The following is a 24,713-nucleotide window of genomic DNA, read 5'->3' as shown; positions in this document are numbered from 1 at the left end:
TGCTCGCTAACAGCACTTGCCCCTACAGTCTGTTAAGGCTACACGGGGGATCTTTGTCTTTGTGTGTCACTGTGCCTGGCACAAGCGTCGTGGTGACGTCACCGTCACTTAGTGGCGAATGGCGGTTGTTGTTGTGTCACTGTGCGTCACTGTGTTACTGTGTGTATATACACTGTGTGTGTACCCTGTGTGTACACTGTGTGTACACTATGTGTATACACTGTGTGTGTGTACACTGTGTGTGCACAGTGTGTACAGTGTGTGTACACTGTGTGTGTGTACACTGTGTGTACATTGTGTGTGTACACTGTGTGTGTGTACACTGTGTGTCCGAACCCCCGGCAAGGCCATCTACTTAATGACGAGAGAAAATTCATACGAAATGTCTTTTTCAATGAAGTCTTCCAGATGTAAATTGATACAAGCTTTTAATGAGGAAATAAAATCATCTAATTCAAAACACAACACAATTCTAAGATGTTTCATTTTAAAACTTCAAAACGGAGCATGGGGTACTTGCGTGAATGCGTCCTTCGTGTGCAAATGTTGTGACTTTCCTGGCCTGAAGGCCGTCAACGTGTTGGACCATGAAATGGTGCACAGCGTCTCAACAACAGCAGTAGGGTTTGCTTCAACCGATAGGTACGAACATCCAGACGTGAATCAGCAAGGTGCATTTCTAGTCCCAGTTAGACAAAATCTACGTCAACACGTAAGACAAAACTACAATTCGTGTTGTAGAGAATGTACCTCCTCCTATACGTGTAACTTTCAAGTGGTATGCCTTGTAACTGATGAATGATCCGAGCGTGCTCCCTATTTCAAAGACAATGAGTAGCTCCAGATGCTTCGTGGAACACAAAAACACCGTTTGACCTGTATCACAAGAACAACGGGTCTCACCTGAGTTCTCTGTACGTTACTTCCAAACACACAAGCACACTTTGTCCTAACATCACTTATTCAATGTTTGACCGTTACAGATCAAATGTTACAAGTATGCACAAAACCAGACAAGTATACATTTTAAATTATTGACAGGCATATTAACAAAATTGGATTACTGCAGTGAAATATACTGCATCACATTACATCGTATTAACAAGCTTTTAAAAAAAGTTGCAGTCTGTTTCAGAGTGTATGTAAAACATACTATTGTCATTCAAAACGAGTAGGCCATTGCATGCTGGCGTCTGAGTGAAAATGTAGCAAATTCTAAACATTACCTACAAACTACACAACTGAGATGACGCATCAATCATCGCCCCCTACTGACAGGCTCTTGTCCACATGCAGGCCGGTGCAGGGCCACCACCTTGTGCCACACAGGGGCAGCTGCTACTTTGGGATGCTCTTCGAGCGTGAGATGAGATACAAAACTCCGAGTTGCTGAGGCGATTAAGCAAGCACCATGTAAAATCAATTATTATGATAACATAGTGAATGCTTGGGAGCTTATTGGCTCTTGCTCCTGGTTAGAGATCTACCAAACCCACGGGCCCACAAAGTGTTCAACTTCACGTTCTTGTCATTAAAGGCCTGTGACAAAGGTGCATCTATTGTAGCGACATCGTCTCTGGCTTACACATCTACCGGGTCTCCGCTTGACTTTGTATTGTCTAGGAGCAAGTCCACCCACACCTCCACTTCCACAAACTGCTGGGAGTTGCCTCACTCTGACTCACAGTCAGAATTCTCCTCCTGCTTCACGATGTGAAGGTCCCATTTTGGAGTTGAATCTTCATCTTCACATTTTACCTTCACTTCTTCGCTCATCACTTCTTCACATTTCACCATCACCTCTTCATATTTCACCTTGATACCTTTAAAAGTGTCCAAGCTGGGATTTTCGTCCGGTTCTTGTTTCATGAGGGATGGGCTCATCGCGGCACTTTGACTTTCACAAGCTGATTTCAGACTCCGACTCTGCTCCTTGTGGATCTTCCGATGCTTTTGTGTTCTCTGGTGTCTTCGAAGAGTTGATGAATCTGCAAACGGCTTCCCGCACAGAGTACACTTGAAGGGTTTCTCTCCTGTGTGTGTTCTCTGGTGTTTTACAAGATCAGATGATTGTGCAAACGCCTTCACGCACACACTGCACTTGAAGGGTTTCTCTCCCGTGTGTGTTCTCTGGTGTATTACAAGATTACATGAATCTGAAAATGTCTTCCCACACACACTGCACTTGAAGGGTTTCTCTCACGTGTGTGTTCTCTGGTGTAATATGAGATGATATGACTGTGTAAACGCCATCCCGCAGATCGTGCACCTGAAGGGTTTCTCTCCCGTGTGTGTCCTCTGGTGTTTTTTAAGAGCAGATGAATCTGAAAATGTCTTCCCACACACACTGCACTTGAAGGGTTTCTCTCCCGTGTGTGTTCTCTGGTGTTTTTTAAGAGAAGATGACCATGAAAATGCCTTCCCACAAACACTGCACTGGAAGGGTTTCTCTCCCGTGTGTGTTCTCTGGTGTAATATGAGATGATATGACTGTGTAAACGCCATCCCGCAGATCGTGCACCTGAAGGGTTTCTCTCCCGTGTGTGTTCTCTGATGTTTTTTAAGAGCAGATGAATCTGAAAATGTCTTCCCACACACACTGCACCTGAAGGGTTTCTCTCCTGTGTGTGTTCTCTGGTGTGATTTAAGAGCAGATGAATGTGCAAATGCCTTCACGCACACACTGCACTTGAAGGGTTTCTCTCCCGTGTGTGTTCTATGGTGTACTATAAGATGTGGTGACTGTGCAAACGCCATCCCGCACAGAGTACACTTGAAGGGTTTCTCTCCCGTGTGTGTTCTCTGGTGTTTTACAAGATTACATGACTGTGTAAACGCCATCCCGCACATCGTGCACCTGAAGGGTTTCTCTCCCGTGTGTGTTCTATGGTGTACTATAAGATGTGGTGACTGTGCAAACGCCATCCCGCACAGAGTACACTTGAAGGGTTTCTCTCCCGTGTGTGTTCTCTGGTGTTTTACAAGATCAGATGACTGTGCAAATGCCTTCATGCACACACTGCACTTGAAGGCTTTCTCTCCCGTGTGTGTTCTCTGGTGTGTTTTAAGAGCAAATGAATCTGAAAATGCCTTCCCACAAACACTGCACTTGAAGGGGTTCTCTTCCGTGTGTGTTCTCTGGTGTTTTTTAAGAGAAGATGACCATAAAAATGCCTTCCCACAAACACTGCACCTGAAGGGTTTCTCTCCCGTGTGTGTTCTCTGGTGTGTTTTAAGAGTACATGAATCTGAAAATGTCTTCCCACACACACTGCACTTGAAGGGGTTCTCTTCCATGTGTGTTCTCTGGTGTTTTTTAAGAGCAGATGACCATAAAAATGCCTTCCCACAAACACTGCACCTGAAGGGTTTCTCTCCCGTGTGTGTTCTCTTGTGGTTCTGAAAAACTGATGGCCATGCAAATGCCTTGTTACACACAGTGCACTTGAAGAGTTTCTCTCCTGTGTGAGTTCTCTGGTGCCGTGTCAAATTTCCAGTCCGGTCCGTGCTGTATGCACGCTGGTCGCATTGTTGACTTGTCGTACCGAGCTGCGCTGAGTGCCTTTGCTCCATCAGACCAATTCTGCAGAGGAAGCGTCAGCTGCAGACAGAAAAAAATAATATCCACACCATCTACACGTCAGGCACAGAAGAATACACACGTGACTTACACGTCTATACTTATTAATATATTCATGATGTAGTGAAAAAGTTTTCCAAATGAATCAGATTTGATGAATCTGCAAATGCCTTCCAGCACAGAGTGCACCTGAAGGGTTTCTCTCCACGGGCTGTTATGGCACACAATGAGAGATAAAATGTCATTAATATGCCTGGAAGCCTTCATATCTTCAAGATGAATGTTAACTCATTAATATGCCTGGAAGCCTTCATATCTTCAAGATGAATGTTAACTCAAAACTCTAAGCACACAATTTCAGCTGTCTGACTACAAAAGGAATATTTATGAAAGCTAAATTCAGCTGACATAGCAAAGGGTGTTGAAAACAATACTATTTGTGTTATGCAGAAATGCATAAATTAACGTTCAATCGGAACTTAGAGGTGTGAATCCAGGCTCAGATGTCCTTGAATGCTGCGGATGAACAGTTCCGACTTCAGCTGAATGTGTGTGCTGTGTTCACCTCCTGTTTCCATTCTTATAAAGAGTTCCTTAGGAAAACAAAAATAAACTATTGTTTTGATATAACCTCCGTGTGCAATAGAGTTAATAGACTTTACTGCAAACACAAACTTGACACTGTCACACACTGCCATGAGTAAACAGGTGGTGGTGTGACCAGAACCATGCCTGGCCACCTTCATCTGCTCAGCATTAATTCTTCCTCACTCCACCAAGTAATGCATCGAGGATCAATCAACATAGCCGAGGCTATCAGTGTCTCTGTCTCTCTCTCCCCGTGGTGAAGGTGTTCCCCTCCACACATTCAGAGTCAACAGCGGCACGCGCTTAGCGTCTTTGACCGATAGACATTGACGCACGTATTGTTGGTTCTTTCAGTAAAGTCACGTAGATAGAAAATAAAAATAACAGATTAAATTCAATAAGATAAAGACCACTTGTGTTGCGATCGAAACGTCGTGGGTTTATTACTTTATTTTTAAAATTGTATTTTTCATTTATTTTTATTATTTTATTTTCTATCTACGTGACTTTACCGAAAGAACCAAGAATATTAATTCCTGCAGTCACCAAAGTTTTAAGTCAAAACATTCACACACGTTGACAAAGCCTCACCTTGTGTTGTTGTGGGCAGGTCGCTTCTGATAACAAGAGCGGTATAGCAGCTCAAGCGGGCTTGGCCTGGTGAAAATAAATAAAAACTGCGTGAATATTTACAATAAAACAAAGTTACAAAGTGGCGAGCCGGGTGAAGACAAATTAAACTTAAGCGAGATAATTAAAGTGAACGCAATCAGGCGAGGGCAGGAGGCAAGGCCACGCGTGGCTAGGCCCCGCGTTGTAAAGTTCCAACCTGGACATCGATTCCCATGCTCGCTGCTACTCAACTGACATCCCTACGAAAGAGAGAGGGGCTCTACCTTGGTAACAACAACAACAACCACCACCACCACAACCACCACCACAACAACCACGACCACCCACACGATCATAATTTCTCACCTCGGATTTCAGTGCAAGAGCGAAGCGATCGCTTCCTGTTACCTCGTGACGTCACACGACAGCAGCAGGTAACATGACGTCACGTCCGGGGTACAAGACACTCCCCTACCACGAGCGGCTCCGTAACTGAATAAAATTATGTTAATGAGCCCGGGCCATATGTCGAGGGATGGGGGCGTGGGTGCTGAACCCGTCCCAATAAACTCGCGACGGCTTTCACGAACTGATTATGTTAATGAGCCACCAGTCACTGGGCGTAGCTTTGCCCAAATAAGGATTGTACCGGAACAGATATCGGCAGTGACCAAGCAGAGGTGACGTCACTCTCAAGGGCGCGCTGGACGGGGGTGGGGTGAATACCTTGGTGACATGACGTCACTAGCAAGGCTCACGTGACATTGACTTTTCCAAGACAGAGGTTCTTTGTAAGCCATCTGGCTACCATGAGAGATTCGTTCATGAGGCTATCCACATATACAAGCACAGAGACAATTTCAACCGAGAAGATGGATTCTGGCTTAGCAATCATTGGAACGATTTGATAAACCATTTCAGGTCTTAATTGATTATTCACGCTTACAGTGGCTTTCAGACAGCATACATTAATTTTTCGTCTTCCCCCTCCTCTTTTCAGAACATAGATGGACTAGTCCTTCTAAATAAACTGCCAAATCGCTGCGCGTGGTGCTAACGTTTAAAAATACATAAATACACCGTTTAAAAATAAATAAATTTATGCAAACCGACACACCTGATGACGACCGTTTGTGTTATGGTCAAAACGTCGTGAGAATTTTTATTGTTTCATATATATTTTATTATTTTATTGGTTCCCTTCAACGTGACTTTACCGAAAGAGCTAAGAATACGGAATATCATTTGGGTCATTTTTTTTGGAACTCAGATGAGATTTCTGATATTACCGCGTTTTATAAATATTTACGTAACCAATAACTTTTGAAAAAAAATTTAATCAGACCGCGCTAATACCAACGCGAGTGTTTATTGTTGATGGTGAGTTTTGTAAATCCGTCGTACGGTTAAAAAGAATAAAGTTTTCCCGTAAAAAAAATAAAAATCTCTCCGCCTTGGAGCCAATCAGGTTTCAGTTTCTCCCCTCCCACGTGACGCAGAGTTTTCTGGCTCCTCCCCCTCCTCGCTCGCCGCCATTTTGAGAGTCGTGAGGGAGGTGAAGCCAGCGGCCTTGACAACGACGAAGATTCACACACTGTGACAACCTCACACTCACACACTGACAACCTCACACTCACACACACTGACAACCTCACACTCACACACTGTGACAACCTCACACTCACACACACACTGTGACAACCTCACACTCACACACTGTGACAACCTCACACTCACACACACTGACAACCTCACACTCACACACTGTGACAACCTCACACTCACACACTGACAACCTCACACTCACACACACTGTGACAACCTCACACTCACACACACTGACAACCTCACACACACACTGACAACCTCACACTCACACACTGTGACAACCTCACACTCACACACTGACAACCTCACACTCACACACACACTGTGACAACCTCACACTCACACACTGACAACCTCACACTCACACACACACACTGACAACCTCACACTCACACACACTGTGACAACCTCACACACACACTGACAACCTCACACACACTGACAACCTCACACTCACACACTGTGACAAACTCACACACACTGACAACCTCACACTCACACACACACAACCTCACACACACACACACTGACAACCTCACACTCACACACTGACAACCTCACACTCACACACACTGACAACCTCACACTCACACACACACATTGACAACCTCACACTCACACACACTGTGACAACCTCACACTCACACACTGACAACCTCACACTCACACACACTGACAACCTCACACACACACTGACAACCTCACACTCACACTGTGACAACCTCACACTCACACACACTGACAACCTCACACTCACACACACACAACCTCACACACACACACACACTGACAACCTCACACTCACACACTGACAACCTCACACTCACACACACTGACAACCTCACACACACACACTGACAACCTCACACTCACACACACTGTGACAACCTCACACTCACACACTGACAACCTCACACTCACACACACTGACAACCTCACACACACACTGACAACCTCACACTCACACACACTGACAACCTGACACTCACACACACTGACAACCTCACACACACACTGACAACCTCACACACACACACACTGACAACCTCACACTCACACACACTGTGACAACCTCACACTCACACACACACACTGACAACCTCACACTCACACACACTGTGACAACCTCACACTCACACACTGACAACCTCACACTCACACACTGACAACCTCACACTCACACACACTGACAACCTCACACACACACACTGACAACCTCACACTCACACACTGACAACCTCACACTCACACACACTGACAATCTCACACTGACAACCTCACACTCACACACTGACAACCTCACACTCACACACTGACACACTGACAACCTCACACTCACACACAGTGACAACCTCACACTCACGCACTGACAACCTCACACACACACACTGACAACCTCACACTCACACACACTGACAACCTCACCCTCACACACACACACACTGACAACCTCACACTCACACACACTGACAACCTCACACACACACACACACTGACAACCTCACACTCACACACACACACTGACAACCTCACACTTACACACTGACAACCTCACACACACACACTGACAACCTCACACTCACACACACTGACAAACTCACACACACACACTGACAACCTCACACACACTGACAAACTCACACACACACTGACAACCTCTCACTCACACACACTGACAACCTCACTCACACACACTGACAACCTCACACTCACACACACTGACAACCTCACACTCACACACACTGACAACCTCACACACACACAGGCTGACAATCTCACACTCACAAACACACACTGACAACCTCACACTCACACACTGACAACCTCACACACTGACAACCTCACACTCACACACACTGACAATCTCACACTCACACACTGACCTCACACTCACACACTGACAACCTCACACACACACTGACAACCTCACACTCACACACACTGACAATCTCACACTCACACACTGACAACCTCACACTCACATACTGACAACCTCACACTCACACACTGACAACCTCACACTCACACACTGACAACCTCACACTCACACACACTGACAATCTCACACACACACAGGCAGACAATCTCACACACTCACACACTGACAACCTCACACTCACACACTGACAACCTCACACTCACACACACTGACAATCTCACACACACACAGGCAGACAATCTCACACACACACACACTGACAACCTCACACTCACACACTCACACACTGACAACCTCACACTCACACACACTGACAATCTCACACTCACACACTGACAACCTCACACTCACATACTGACAACCTCACACACACACTGACAAACTCACACACTGACAACCTCACACTCACACACACTGACAATCTCACACACACACAGGCAGACAATCTCACACACACACACACTGACAATCTCACACACACAGAGACTGACAATCTCACACACACACACAGGCTGACAATCTCACACACACACACACTGACAATCTCTCACACACACACAGGCTGACAATCTCACACTCACACAGGCTGACAATCTCACACACACTGACAATCTCTCACACACACATAGGCAGACAACCTCACACACACAGGCAGACAATCTCACACACACACACACTGACAACCTCACACACACACAGGCAGACAATCTCACACAAACACACAGACTGACAATCTCACACACACACAGGCAGACAATCTCACCCACACACACAGGCAGACAATCTCACACACACAGGCAGACAATCTCACACACACACACAGGCAGACAATCTCACACACACACAGACTGATAATCTCACACACACAGACTGACAATCTCACACACACAGGCATACAATCTCACACACACAGACTGATAATCTCACACACACAGGCAGACAATCTCACACCCACACAGGCTGACAATCTCACACACACACACACTGACAATCTCACACACACACAGACTGACAATCTCACACACACATGCTGACAATCTCACACACACACACACACAGACTGACAATCTCACACACACACAGGCAGACAATCTCACACACAAACACTGACAATCTCACACACACACACAGGCAGACAATCTCACCCACACACAGGCTGACAATCTCACACACACACACTGACAATCTCAAACACACACACAGGCAGACAATCTCACCCACACACACAGGCTGACAATCTCACACACACACACACAGGCTGACAATCTCACACACACACAGTCTGACAATCTCACACTCACACAGACTGACAATCTCTCACACACACAGACTGACAATCTCTCACACACACAGACTGACAATCTCTCACACACACAGGCTGACAATCTCACACTCACACAGACTGACAAACTCTCATACACACAGGCTTGATAAAATAAAATAACACAATAAAATTCTCACGACGTTTCGGCCACAACACAAGCGGCCTTCATCAGGTGAAGGGATGAGACTGTCTGGAGGACAGCGCTGGAGCGAACACAGCCACGCTCAGATCACGACCTTTAAGCTGTGTGAGAAGAAACAAAGCGCCTTGACAAAGGAATTAGCATATAATTTAGCATTGAATTAGCTGAGTGATTAGCTTGTGACTGGTCACAGAAATGGCTATGTTAAAGTTAAAGCATACACATCCGCAGAGGCACCCCTTGACAAAGGAATTAGCATTGAATTTAGCTAATCACTCAGCTATTTCAATGCTAAATTCTATGCTAATTCCTTTGTCAAGGCGCTCTGTTTCTTCTCACACAGCTTAAAGGTCGCGGTCTGAGCTTGGCTGTGTTCGCTCCAGCGCTGTCCTCCAGACAGTCTTGTCCCTTCACCTGATGAAGGCCGCTTGTGTTGTGGCCGAAACGTCGTGAGAATTTTATTGTGTTATTTTATCAATTTATTATTTTATTCTCATTCTACATGGTGGTGACTTTACCGAAAGAACCAAAGAAGATCAATCCTTGCAGTCACGAAAGCTTTAAATCGAAACAACTGCCTTGTTCAGGTCACGAGCGCGAGGGGTGACGTCACGCGGAAGGGGAGGGGTGCGGGGGGGGGTCCGTGACGTCACACGGTCGCCCGCAACCACTCTCCCGCACCGTGACGTCACGCGTGCCTCAACCCCCCCCACCGTGACGTCACGAGCGCAGCTGCAGGGTGACATCACCGAGCGTGTGGATTGCTGTGAGGTAAAAACAACAAAAAACTATATATATATTTTTTTCTATATCTCACATTAAACACTTCGGGGTTCATATCAAGCAGAGGGCTGTTATTTTACGTTGCCGAGTAGTTTGATTATAAATACAATTTTACACGGCTTTTTTTTTTTAGAACTTCGGAGTTGCTACGTCTGAGGGGGGTTTTTTGTTCTTAATTTTTTTTCTCACCCCTTGAAGGTCACGAAACAAGCGATAAAAAGTGTGGGAATCCGAGTGTTTATAAACTACAAAAACAATATTACACGCTGGGGGGGAGGGGTTAACAGGTCCCTGCAGGGTGGGCTGGTAGGAACATTGGAATTTTGTCAAGTCTCTGCGCTGTCTATTGCTGATTTTACACCCCAACAGCACGAGATTTCACTTCGTTAAAGTATTGAAAGGGGACGGACGGACGGACACATTAATCTATTGCAGGCTGGTACACTCAGTTTACAATCTTCGCTACTACCAGTATAAAGGATGTCAGTGACAAGAGAGTGACTCTCATGACGTCACTCACGTGGTTAAACAAAGGATGACAGTGACAAGAGAGTGACTCTCAATGACGTCACTCACGTGGTTAAATAAAGGATGACGGTCACACGAGATTTCACTTCGTTAGAGTATTGAAAGGGGACGGACGGACACATTAATCTATTGCAGGCTGGTACACTCAGTTTACAATCTTCCTTCCTACCAGTAAAAGTCGCCTCATAGTAGTGATGAGACACCACGTCAGAGGGTTACCCTCAGACGTGGTGTCTCACTAAACACCAACAATAAAAAAAAGCGCGGGAAACCCTCAAAAAGTTGTGAGGCGATGGATTTAATTCATTTATTTTATTTTTTATTTGGTATCACCCTGTGAGCCACGACCCAGCGTCGCTTTCGTGAGGGCGAAACTTTCATCAGCCTCATGGGGTCCACAACATTTCACTTTGCTTGGAAATACGACGTTTTACACCCCCCCTCCCATCCCCAGCGATTCGATTGCTGTGCAGTGTTTGGAATGTGCTAGGAGATGTTAACTACCTCGCCTGTTATCATCACGGTGACTAGGAGATGTTAACTACCTCTCCTGTTATCATCACGGTGACTAGGAGATGTTAACTACCTCGCCTGTCATCATCACGGTGACTAGGAGATGTTAACTACCTCGCCTGTCATCATCACGGTGACTAGGAGATGTTAACTGCCTCGCCTGTTGTCATCACGGTGACTAGGAGATGTTAACTACCTCGCCCGTTATCATCACGGTGACTAAGATATGTTAACTACCACGCCTGTTATCATCACGGTGACTAGGAGATGTTAACTACCTCGCCTGTCATAATCACGGTGACTAAGAGATGTTAACTACCTCGCCTGTTATCATCACGGTGACTAGGAGATGTTAACTACCTCGCCTGTCATCATCACGGTGACTAGGAGATGTTAACTACCTCACCTGTCATAATCACGGTGACTAGGAGATGTTAACTACCTCGCCTGTTATCATCACGGTAACTAGGAGATGTTAACTACCTCACCTGTTGTCATCACGGTGACTAGGAGATGTTAACTACCTCGCCTGTTATCATCACGGTGACTAGGAGATGTTAATTACCTCGCCTGTTGTCATCAAGGTGACTAGGAGATGTTAACTACCTCGCCTGTTGTCATCACGGTGACTAGGAGATGTTAACTACCTCGCCTGTTATCATCATAGTGACTAGGAGATATTAACTACCTCGCCTGTTGTCATCACGGTGACTAGGAGATGTTAACTACCTCGCCTGTTATCATCACGGTGACTAGGAGATGTTAACTACCTCGCCTGTTGTCATCAAGGTGACTAGGAGATGTTAACTACCTCGCCTGTTATCATCACGGTGACTAGGAGATGTTACCTACCTCGCCTGTTATCATCACGGTGACTAGATGTTAACATCCTCGCCTGGCCTACAGGAGATCGTCGGTTCGCGCCCAGGCCCTGACCACGCTTGCTCCTGCTGCTGTATATTTGGAGTCTGCGTCTCTCTCCCCATGTTGATTGCGTGGATTTGTCTCAGGGTCCTCCGATTTTTCCCGATACGGGGCCATCCATTTAGTTCGTTGTCATGGAGGGGGATACCCAAAATGCATACGCTTGCATATGGGGGGGTCTACTCACAATGTACGCATAGGAAATGGGGGGGGGGGGTTGAAGCCTCGATAATAATGCAGCCGGCGGTGGACTATCTGTTTGCTTAAACACGTTAATATTAATAATTGATCGTTTCTGCATGGATTACATATCGGCCGTTCTACAGGATTCTAGGGGGTGGGGGGGTGATGCGTCAGGCAAATGTACGTAGGCAGGTGGGGGGGGTGTTTAAAAAGTCCGCGTGCGTACGGGGTCAGGTTTTGACAGATTTTTGCGTACGCACAAAAGGGATGGCCCCTACACATTTAGATACTGTACAGCACTGTACACGGAGTGATCCCAGCTGTCCGGCAATGGTTTGTGTGATCACTCTCTGTACTACAGAGTGGCATGTGTGTGATCTCCATTGGTTTCCTCCGAGTTTCCCTCCCATAGCTAAACCCACAAACACAGTGGAACTGGTACTTGCCAGAACCACATCCCAAAGCTAACAGATTACCTGGAAATGACTCAGTGGGGGGATCACAGCAACATCGCCCCCTCTTGTGCAAACTTGGCAGGACCCCTCCTGAAGAAGAGTTGAGACTCAGTGGGGCTTTCCTGAGCAACAGGCGTATTCATACATTAGCAATACGGATGAATACAGACGGCACATTGAGTGTGGCATGCAGTCATTATCCTCTGCCATTGTCAATCGACTTCTGGAACGAAAGCCTCCCCAATTCGTCCCAATCTCAAGTGGTGAGGACTCAACACAGCCAGTCAGCCACTGACAAGCTCACTCACCCATTAACTCACTCACCCACCACACTGCAGGTCACAGCAGCACATTCGCGCAGCTAGTCAGCCACTGGCAAGCTCCCTCACCCACTAACTCACTCATCCAACCACCCACTCATCACATTGAAGGTTACGACAGCACGCTAAGCCAGCCAGCCACTGACAGGCTCACTCACCCACTAATTCACTTGCACCCACTCACCAAACTGCAAGCACAACAAGACACTCACTGAGCCAACCAGCCACTGACAAGTTCACTCACTCACCCACGCACGCATCCACTTACCCACTCACCACATTGCAGGTCACGACAGCACACTAAAGCCAGTCGGCCACTCACAGGCTCACTCACCCACTAACTCACCCACCCACTCACCAAACTGCAGGCACAACAAGACACTCACTGAACCAGTCAGCCACTGACAAGTTCACTCACCCAGAAACCCATCCACTCACCCCACCACCCTGCAGGTCACAACACACTCACCCTCGCAGAGGTTTTTGGGCAAGCGTTGCGCACTTTCAGATGCGCTTCTGCGTCCGTCTGGAACCATTTTCCTTCCGCTATTAGGAATCCACTGAAACTGTGCATTTTAAAATCATCTAGATTGAAAACTAATTTCTTTTGCACTGGTCTTTGTGTTTAGTTTCTTGTCCTCTACCCGTACCTCCGATTAGCACGGTTCGCTCTGTACGGTGTGAAATAAGTTCAACGTGCATACACCCAGCCCATCAGCCACTTACAAGTTCGCTCACTCACCCACAAACTCATCCACCCACTCACCAAACCGCAGGTCAGAACACTCCCCCTGCTCAGCAATTTAGCCTCTAAAACCGTCGCTCTCCCAACTGATTTCTGTTTGCTTCGCCATCGTACTTTACCTCACTTGCTTCCGTCATTACGCTGACCAAGATCTCTCGCCGCCCTTAACGAACAAGCACGCACCCCGGCGCTCTCTCTGGAGCTCTCAGCCGGTCAGTAAACGGCAGGAGCTTGCAAAAAAAAAACGCGAACGCATTTCGCGCACTCCATGCGAAAACGTGTTTCACCCGCGATTCGTTTCCCTCAACCAGAACGGCGGCGACTGGGAACAGAAGAACTGGCGGCCCCCCCGGGGCCAGTGGTCAGGCGGGGAGGAAATGTCGGCGCACGAAGAAATTCTGCTGTGCAACTTGAGGAAGTGCCGGCGCATTGTTGGCGACTTCGCCTGGGTCACCTCCTGCTCGCACCTCTTTTGCGACGAGGACGGCGAACGCAAGTTCAAGATGGGGGCGGTCGCCTGCCCGGCGTGCGGCGCCTTGCCGCGCGGCAGCCTGGACGTGGTGCGGGTCTGCTTGAACCCCCCCGAGGAGCACAAGTCCATGGTGCTGGCGGGCCTAGGGCCGGACGTCATCCAGGAGATATGTTCGCGGGCGCTTTCATTCTGGATCTTTCAGGTATCGGCGACGGATCGGTGACTTTTTAAAAATAAAAATTATTTTTAAAAAGTAACAAACTGAAATGTTTTATATTTTAGCGGATAAAGTCCCACTGAGCTACGTAACCTCTTTTTTTTGCAGAAGTGACCTGGCCATCACGAATGATAGCCAAACCCAAGCGGCTGTTATCATCACGTGGAAATTTACAGCAGTCAAATACTCTAAAACGCGTTAGATGTCGTTTCTAAACATTGGGAGGGAAAAACCAGAGGACCTGGAGAAAATCCACACGGCCACTGGGAGAACGTGCAAACTCCAAACATAAGTAGTGACTAACTCGGAGACAAAAAGACTTGGAGCCACTTCTTTATTTAGCGAGCACCATTGGAATGACGCAGTTAATATTTAGTCCGTCTATTATCGGTGGCACTACTTAGAACATGTACAGCGTTTAAGATGTCACTCTTGAATTAATTTGCGTGATTTATGAATATTTTTTTCCTGCTGGGTTCTTTCGGTAAAGTCACGTAGAATGGAGATAAAATAATAAAAATAATAACAGAATTTATTATGTTATTATTATTTTAATTTTTATTACGGAATAAATTCTGTTATTTTTTTATCTCAATTCTACGTGGTGACTTTACCGAAAGAACCCAGAACATGAATCCCTGCAGTCACGAAAGCTTTAAATTGAAAATTATGAATATTTGTTTTTCATTCTTTCGATTTTTTTTTGGAGCTTCGTCATTCCCAGAGGCTTCGCTAACCGAGTTATTCTTCTACATGTAAGTCCCCTTGCGCGTACGGCTCTTTAACCGATTAAAAATACGTTTAATCAAATTTTCCATCTCGCAGGTGCACCAGGAGAGACTGTATCAGGAACACTTGGCCGCGAAATCAAAGAGGCTCAGGGTGCAGTCTGAGGACCGCTTCAAGCAGGAGATCCAGAACAAGGTCACGGAGGTCGCCACTCTGAAGCGGCAGTTCTCGCTTGCCAAGAGCGAGCTGGCCAAGTTCAAGAAGAGGTACAACGAGGCTGCCGAGAAACTGCTGGAGAGGGACCGGGAGCAGAAGAAACTGCAGGTCTCGTACGATCGCCTCCGCCTGCGATCCTCCCCTATCGACGAGGGGAGACGCGCTGAGGAGGAGGAGGCTCCGAACGGCGCGGCGTCCTCGCCATTCATAGTGAGATTCGGTAGGGCCGTTTGAACTTTAGTAATAGGTTTTTACCCTTTTAGCTGGCACAAAAACTGACACCTTTATTCAAGGCATCATGTTTGCAATAACCACAACACAAGCAGTCAAAATGCAAACAAAAGAGACAACTCTGATAATAATATGCACTGTCCTTGAATTTGATTGGTCCACACCCGAGATGGCTTTTCTTAGAGCCTAGTCTCCACTGGTGTTGGACCAGAAGACGCCAAAAGGCGTACAACTCAAAAACAGCGCACCATCAGGGAGTATTGAGGGCTCGGGGTAAGCCTTTACATTATGAGACCTCCTTTGCCCAGTAACAAGATATAGGAATAGGTTTTTACCCTTTTGGCTGGCACAACAAAAACTGACACCTTTATACATGGGATCATGTTTGCAATAACCACAACACAAGCAGTCAAAAATGCAAACGAAAAGAAACAACTCTGATAATGATATGTTTGAACTTTGTTAGGAACCGACCAAGCAGGGAAAATGGGAATAGGTTCATACGGTGACGTTTTGTACGTAATGTAATTTTTTCCCCCACCCCCCCACCCCCCTGGTAGCAGCGACGTCGACCCCGCGAACGTCGCAAGGCGCGGAGGGAAACGCGTGGAGCTGGATGATGAAAACGCCTCCGCGTTGCCGCCCCGAGGAGGCGGAGTTTGCGCCGAGGCCGTTGTTTTTCAACGGCAGCCCCCCGGGCAGGTCGCCGCACTCCGACGGCTTCCTCCGCTTCCTCTTCCCCGCCAAAGCCGCGGTGACCGGAGCCAGGAAGTGACCTCCCCCCGGTAACAACGCGAGAGTCCTTCCCTTCGCGCCCGCCTCCCCGCCCTCCAATGCGGTCGCAAGGGGTTCCCCAAAAAAAAAACTCGTGGGGAAAAAAAACGACGCAGAAAGGACCTCGCCCACTGGCCTCACCGCGCATCAGATTCCTGTGGTCTTAACGCTGCCCGCAGGTCATCTGCCTACTCCCTGTGGTGCTTGGCAGGAGCCTCTCGTCGTTACCGCCAGTCGATTGCCTCCTCTGAGCGCAAACGGAATCCGAATCGGAAATATTTATTTACGCTGGAGGTAGGAATCCGACAAGCTGTGAAGCTCTTTTCCCACAGACTTGTGGTCGGGGGCACCGGGGTAAAAACGTTACAGCGACAAACAAATGCAAAAAAACCGTGTCGTGCACAAGCGTCACGGGGTCCACGCGTGCGAGCGCGTGGCTCATCGCCCCCGTCAGTTGTGTTCGGAGAGCCGCTCGCTGGAGATTTTCACGCACGACGACAACGCCGCGTCATTGAGCCATCGTTTGTGACGGCCGGTTCGCTTGTGAAAATAGCTGCGTAGGTCGGTGGGTCCTCGCCTGGTAAAATGAAAAATAAATTTGTTGAGTTTAATAGTTTCAATTCGTTACTACTTTAGCGCACACCAATTGTGTTCTGGGAGAGCAAACCCACAACGTTGACAGTGGAGTTTGACGTCCCGCTTGGTGATCACCACCAGCGGCAGTAACTAAACGACCGCACTCCGTTCAAGTGACAAACGTCTCCCATTGGCCGTGCCGGGTGGGGCTCACAGGGTTACGTCACTTTCACATCCATCAGAAACTTTTGTCTGTACTGGAGGAATCCGTGCAGCCCTACAGGAGGTTGTAGGTGCGATCCCAATTCTGACAGCTGCTGCCGTATATTTGGAGCTTGCGTCTCTCTCACTCTCTCATCATCATCATCACCACAGTGGCTATGAGATGTTAACTACCTCGCCTGGTCTACAGGAGGTCGTGGGTTCGATCCTGACTCTGACAGCTGCTGCTATAAACCGTGGCCGATGAGCGACCGCTTTCGACCCCGCCGCTTTGCGTGCTGGAGAGTAAACCCACGACATTTACCGCTTGAGCACCGTGAATTTTTTTCCGGCGGGTAGGTTGCCGGGTGTCGTCGTTGGCGTTCGGGGGAGGGGGGACAGGCCGGTGGTGGCGGCGCTCGTGACGGCACAGAGGGGTTTGCCATTTAGAATCTCGCTGCGGCCGACCCGGGAGTTACCGTGGTGCGCGTTTTTTCTCGATGCTGTGTTGGAGTAAGTGCTGTTCACAAGAGGGAACCTGTTCCATTTGTTTTTCATTAAAAAGTTTAGGACTTTGCGGCCGCCAACAACCCTTCCTTTACATTACACAGACCACCCATACAGGTCGACACAACAACCGCCATTCGCCACTAAGTGGCAGTGACCTCACCACGTCGCTTGTGCCAGGCTATGTGCATGTTGAGGCCACGTGAAGTGTCGAAGGCCCGCTGGTAGGAGGTTATGGGGCAGACCCAGGTGCCAGGGGTCCACTGACTGAAATGAATGGCCGATGCACCACCTGTGCCCCGTACTGTGCCAACTTGCTGTGCTTCAGCCACCCAACTGCCCAGCAGCAGCATTCACGAGCCTCCTCCAATTAGGCCGATCTAGACACCACTGGTACCAGTCCACTCAGCTCCACATCCTCTTGTACCACATCACTCCATCTCTTCTCTAGCTCGTGCCGTGCTCGTTTAGCCCCCTCTATCTGGCCGAACAAAAGCTGTTTAGGCATGTGGGCTACATGACCCAACTAATGCAACCTTGCCTGCCAGAGGAGCTCACCGATGGGATTTTGTCCAGATCTTTCAAAGATCTGTGAGCTCCTCACACAATCCAGCCTGGTTAAACCCAGGATGGATCTTAGGCAGGCCAGCCTAAATGTTTCTAACCAGGGAAGATTTACCATTCGGGGGGTTTACATTTTGCAAGCGTAGAGAAGGGAGGGCATGACTGTGGCCGAGAAGACCCGAAGCTTCATGTGGAGTGACAGACCAGGTAGCTTTACGCAACTGATGAAAAGTTAATGCCGCTTGACTGATTCGGAATGAGACCTCTGTTGTCAAACCGGAGCTGGTCATGAGCACACTGCCCAGGTATGGAAAACTCTTCACTCTCTCCACAAACACAAAGATCCCCATATAGCCTTAACAGGCCGGCATGGCACATGAAGGGGTGAGTGGCATACACAATGCCACGTCAGAATTGGGTATTACAGATAGATAGCCTGCCGCCAACAAAAGAATAGCTCCAGCAGAATTGCTTCATTATTTAGTTCTATCCATGGCTGGGTGAGCACGTCCCTACTTATCAAGCATTGTGCTCACCATTGTACCGAGTCACTTAAACGCAGGCGAGCTGCTGCTTCTCTACTGCATGAAAGTAACATGGCATGTTATCTTGAAACACCTCTATAGGCTTATCTTCCAAAGCCTCCAATTGGTGTGGAAGCTTTAACCCGCATTACATCGCCAATACTGACTAAAATAGCGCCTTCATCTACTAGCAGAAATTTAGTAACACGCTTTTCAACATGATTACAAATCAGAACCTCTGAGTGTGTGTGATCCAGCCACCGTTTAACGCACTAAAACATCACCTATTGATCATACTCATGTTTAGTTTCATATCGCGTCATCATTCATTGCAAATTGCATCTCACCATCACTGAGGAACCTCAGGCATACAGGCTGTGAGCCAACACCAACAATTAGCCAAGCTCTGCAGTCCTCTGCAAATTAAGTTAATGAGTGTTGATACCTCCAATTAGCACAATTGGCTCCGTACCGTGCAAAAGAAGTTCAACATTCACGCATACAGAAGGGACCTACAATATTTAGTCTGCACTTTGCTGTACTGCCTTCTTCCGGCGTGCCGGGGAGTGGCACCTCCTCGACGTCCATGGGAAGGGATTTTCGCAAAACGTGTGCGGGTCCAGCCACCCTCACTGCCTCTGCGGTGCTGGATTAGAGGCTACGTACAGCATAGCCATCACCACCACGCTATCTGTGATCCCCGAGATGCCTTTGTCCGTCTCCGAATTACACGCACTTTGCCCGTCTGTTGTATATATAGGTGTTATGAAAATTGATGAAAATAATGAAAATTAAATGAAACTTGCATAATTTATCCAAAATTATGTTAATCAGTGTAATTATGCCCATAAATTATGCTGATTCGAGAGATAATCGTATTAATTTATGCGAGTGGGCGTGGTTATGATAATGCAGGTCGTTATGGATTATCAGGTCGAGCCTCGGTGACGAGGATTGTGTTATGAATTGGAATGACGCAATTAATCGTATGCAGTGACGCAGGCGTTGTGAGCGTGAATGAGAGAGAGTCGATTCGACTCTGCTCTTTAATTCCGTATTATCGATAAGGATACGATTACTCTCGATTGAACATTATGAATTATGTGTGTTATGGATTATGTGTGGTGATAGTGTGCTTATGATAGGTCCCCAGGATTCAGATCTCATACGCAGAACAATATTATGCAGAATTTCAGGAAGAATCACACACAAACCTTCTGCTTTGATCAATTTTATTTTCTAGCTAACTTTAATTTTTGGATAATATGAAAACTCAATCTCGGGATGTTGGAATTTCAACACAGCGTTAACATGATACCATCACGATTGCGTTGTTTCACCCCGATAGCGGCACCTGTGGTTAATCCCCGACGCGTAACGCAATCGATCGGTTGTTGAGAGAGGAATTAAAAACAAGCGAACTATTCTATCAAAACCTTAACCTTATAATATGCAAACTCGTATTCTTGAATGATTACACAACACGGCACTCGGTCTTTGATTCTTATCCAATCCTTAACACATTCTGATATGCGAAATTATTATGCTTGAAATCGTCAGCACAGTACCACGGCGATGTTCGTTCATTGATTCATCAACGATTATGCAATTAAAGCGTTCGACTGAAATAATTCTGATTGCCTCATCAACGTAACTCAATGGGTGGCGATGTTTTCGTTATCAGCTAATAGTTGACGCAGTTATCATGAGTCTTGTATGTTTAATGGGAGGGTTGTTGATTTCTTGCGTTGAGCAAAAGCCTAGGTTGATTTCATTGTCAAAAAAAAAAGTTTGTTCGTTGTGTAGCGGTGGGGGAGTGAGGAGGGAGTGTGGGGGAGGGGCATACGAACGACTGCCAGTTTCTGTCCACTGCTGGCTGGAAGAGTCAGCACGACGCTCGCCGTCATCGCGCCGATGGGTGTTGAGTGCGGGGCCGCTGCCCTCTCAGCCCTGGTGACGCGAAGTTGTGCGCTGTAGCACGCTGGTGGCACGCTGTTGGCACGCGCTGGTGCTGGTGGCACGCTGGTGGCGCGCTGTTGGCACGCGCTGGTGCTGATGCTGGTGCTGATGGCACGCTGGTGGCGCGCGCTCCCTCTCCTTGAAGATGCGCGAACGCGCCCGTGCTGGTTCGCTGATAGCAGTTTCTCTCTACTGCTGGCTGAGCTGCTGCACGCTCTTGCTTGGCGTTGCTGGCCACGCTCTTTCTCCTTGAAGATGCGCGAACGCGCCCGTGCTGGTTCGCTGACAGCAGGTTTCCTCCACTGCTGTATGACTCACTTTTGTTGATACATCGCGACTCGGCGATCCTCGCTACTCAGCGAGGCTCGGAGCCAGCCGCTCCATGCGACTGCTCGTCCTGTGGACGTCTTGACTCGCTGATCTGTCTTGACTCGCTGCTTCACTTCACTGACTTTTGAAAATGCGGCTGACCGTTATATTCAAAGACAATTCTCTCTGGGCAGTGGAAAAGGGGGGGGGGGGGGCGGGGTCTGTGTGTGTGAGTTCGTGTGTGTACAGATGGCTCCTGCGATAACGATCTGTTTGCCCTGGCGTGAAATTCCTCTCTCGCGCTCTTCGGGAGAGACAAAGGTGGTCGGGAGTACCTATCTCTTTATACTTTCGACTTTATATTTCTCAAATACAATTTGGTCCCATGTTCGCCAAGACTCGTGTTTGTAACTACGTCCTCCCGACACCCCTCTCGGGTTACCGAGGTTCGCATTGATATGATGGAGTTATTAGAAAGAAAAATAATTTTCATCCTGAGTTTAAGAGGTCCGTTTCCAGATTGTTGGAATCCATATCCCTTGGTTCTGTAAGGTTCTATAATGGAATATCGTTTAAGGTTAACACGTTATTATTAATGTTATATTGCAATTTTCTTTAAAACTTTGTTTGCCTGGTTGCCGTGTGTGGGGTGGGGTGTGTCTCCTCATCAAACCCGGCTGGCTTTTCCAGATGGCCCCTTGTGATAAGGTGTAATTCCTGCTTCTCCGCGCTGTGAGAGAGACAAAGGTGGTCGGGGTTGCTTGGGATATTGTTTAAACTCTTTTGTAAGTTTGCCTGTTCGCCTCATTCCTTCTCGATAACCTTTGATGTGACTCGGTATTTTGTCTCCAAGCTTTGTTTTAACAGTAAAAGTATTAAAGGTGAAAATCATTTGATAGCGAATTAATTTCGATTTAAAGCTTTCGTGACTGCAATGATTCATCTTCTTTGGTTCTTTCGGTAAAGTCACGTAGAATGAGAATAAAATAATAAATTGATAAAATAAAATAACACAATAATATTCTCACGACGTTTCGGCCACAACACAAGCGGCCTTCATCAGGTGAAGGGACGAGACTGTCTGGTAGGACAGCGCTGGAGTGAAAGAGCCACGTTCAGATCACGGCCTTTAAACTGTGTGAGAGGAACAAAGCGCCTTGACAAAGGAATTAGCATATAATTTAGCATTGAAATGGCTGAATGATTAGCTTGTGACTGGTCACAGAAATAGCTATGTTAAAAGTTAAAGCATACACATCCGCAGAGGCACCCCTTGTTAAAGGAATTAGCATAGAATTTAGCATTGAAATAGCTAAGTTAAAGCATACACATCCGCAGAGGCACCCCTTGACAATGGAATTAGCATAGAATTTAGCATTGAAATAGCTGAGTGATTAGCTTGTAACTGCTCACAGAAATAGCTACGTTAAAGTCAGAGCATACACATTCACCGAGGCACTTAGTACAAATCAAACAGGAGAATTTAGCATTGAAATAACTAGGCGAATTTAGCATTGAAATAACTGAGTGATTAGCTAGTGACTGGTCACAGAAATGACTATGTTGAAGTCAAGGCCTACACATCTGAGCTATTCACAGTACTATATAGTGAACCAATAAAAAACTAAAATATAAATTACCTTAATGTTATCAATAAACTCTATATTCTCCAATCAGCTAAGCTACCAACGATAAGTCGTTATATATCACAATGCTATATGGCGAAAAAATGGGTGGATTCTTACCCTCAACTTTAGCACCACGGATAGCTACGGGCCCCGTTCAGACGGACGAGTTCGTCCATGGTCGGAACAGAGGAGAGGGAGAGAGACAGCTTAGAGTCGCGGCATCTCTTCAGAAAGGTAAGAGACTCGATTAGTTGAGCCTTCTTATCCCGGAGTCTGTTGAATGATCTTAAGGATGTGTGGAATCCCTCCCCGTAGAGGCGGTTAAATTTCGATTTAAAGCTTTCGTGACTGCAATGATTCATCTTCTTTGGTTCTTTCGGTAAAGTCACGTAGAATGAGAAAATAATAAATTGATAAAATAACACAAGCTAATCATTCAGCCATTTCAATGCTAAATTATATGCTAATTCCTTTGTCAAGGCGCTTTGTTCCTCTCACACAGCTTAAAGGCCGTGATCTGAACGTGGCTCTTTCACTCCAGCGCTGTCCTACCAGACAGTCTCGTCCCTTCACCTGATGAAGGCCGCTTGTGTTGTGGCCGAAACGTCGTGAGAATATTATTGTGTTATTTTATTTTATCAATTTATTATTTTATTCTCATTCTACGTGACTTTACCGAAAGAACCAAAGAAAGCAAATTAATTATTGGATAATAATTCACTGATGTATCTGGTGGCCTGGTCTTGATTGGAGTGAGCGTGAGGACCGCTAACTTTAGCTTATTCTTGTTATTGCATTTTAAATTTGAACCGTTGTTTTAATGACAAAGGAAAAAATATATATGGTTTAACCCGTGGGTGTCCTCGTTTCTGGCTTGCGGAGGGCTTCCCTCTGCGTGACCTCCCTTAGGGCACATCAAACTCTTGTTCATCTGGAGATCTTCGCAGATAGCTGCTAACATCCTCGCCTCGAGAGTTTTATTATTTCTTTATTTTTTAATGGTCTGTTTATGATCGACATCTGGTTTTTCGTGTGCCTGGCTTACGAGTTTTATTGATTATTTTTTTTGTTTGTTAAAAAAAATATTATATATAACGCAAATATTATTTTTTGATTTAAAGCTTTCGTGACTGCAGTAATTCATATTCTTAGTTTTTTCGGTAAAGTCACGTTGAAGAGAAACAACAAAATAATAAAATATATATAAAACAATAAAAAATTCTCACGACGTTTCGACCATAACTCAAACGGTCATCTTCAGGTGTGTTGGTTTGCAACTAAGAATATGCAAATATTATTGTTAATATCAATTTTTGAAAAGGCTCAACACCAGGCAGCGCTCACAAGCAATGCAAAGTTACATTGTTTCCTCATAGGTTCATGTCATAAAGTTTATAATAAAAACAACAATGATAATTATTACATAATGCATTGGATTGATCCTAACTCTTAACAGAGTTAGTCTGTTGGCAGCAGTCAGTGTCCAGTGCAGTCCTGGCATCTGCTGCTCAGTTTCCTTCCCCGGCTGCGGTCCCAGTGGCACCTCCATCACCCCAACTGTG

The 24,713-nt window shown here is 46.6% G+C and overlaps 2 protein-coding genes across 2 annotated transcripts; one reads left to right on the top strand and one right to left on the bottom strand.

The window, feature by feature from the left end:
- Positions 1–435: 435 nt before the first annotated feature.
- LOC142915332 (uncharacterized) lies at positions 436–3,386 on the bottom strand. Its single transcript, XM_076061169.1, has one exon. The coding sequence runs from the start codon at positions 3,295–3,297 to the stop codon at positions 2,200–2,202; it is 1,098 nt and encodes a 365-aa protein (XP_075917284.1). The 5' UTR covers positions 3,298–3,386; the 3' UTR covers positions 436–2,199.
- A 6,931-nt stretch (positions 3,387–10,317) lies between these two features.
- LOC142915349 (E3 ubiquitin-protein ligase CCNB1IP1-like) lies at positions 10,318–18,237 on the top strand. Its single transcript, XM_076061185.1, has 4 exons — positions 10,318–10,564; positions 14,556–14,918; positions 15,759–16,098; positions 16,670–18,237. The coding sequence occupies exons 2-4, from the start codon at positions 14,622–14,624 to the stop codon at positions 16,882–16,884; spliced, it is 852 nt and encodes a 283-aa protein (XP_075917300.1). The 5' UTR covers positions 10,318–10,564; positions 14,556–14,621; the 3' UTR covers positions 16,885–18,237.
- Positions 18,238–24,713: the final 6,476 nt, after the last annotated feature.

Source organism: Petromyzon marinus, unplaced genomic scaffold, assembly GCF_048934315.1.
Source record: "Petromyzon marinus isolate PM22_M1 ecotype Great Lakes invasive population unplaced genomic scaffold, UKy_Petmar_22M1.pri1.0 PM_G_Scaffold_3, whole genome shotgun sequence".
Lineage (NCBI taxonomy): Eukaryota > Metazoa > Chordata > Hyperoartia > Petromyzontiformes > Petromyzontidae > Petromyzon > Petromyzon marinus.
The sequence above is the reverse complement of the archived record's forward strand: the minus strand, read 5'-3'. Positions and strand labels throughout refer to the sequence as shown.

Coding starts and splice junctions, on each gene's coding strand:
- LOC142915332 (XM_076061169.1), bottom strand. CDS start 3,297: ATGGAAGAGAACCCCTTCAAGTGCAGTGTGTGTGGGAAGACATTTTCA.
- LOC142915349 (XM_076061185.1), top strand. CDS start 14,622: ATGTCGGCGCACGAAGAAATTCTGCTGTGCAACTTGAGGAAGTGCCGG. Junction 14,919..15,758: donor TTTCATTCTGGATCTTTCAG/GTATCGGCGACG, acceptor TCCATCTCGCAG/GTGCACCAGGAGAGACTGTA. Junction 16,099..16,669: donor GCCATTCATAGTGAGATTCG/GTAGGGCCGTTT, acceptor CCCCCCTGGTAG/CAGCGACGTCGACCCCGCGA.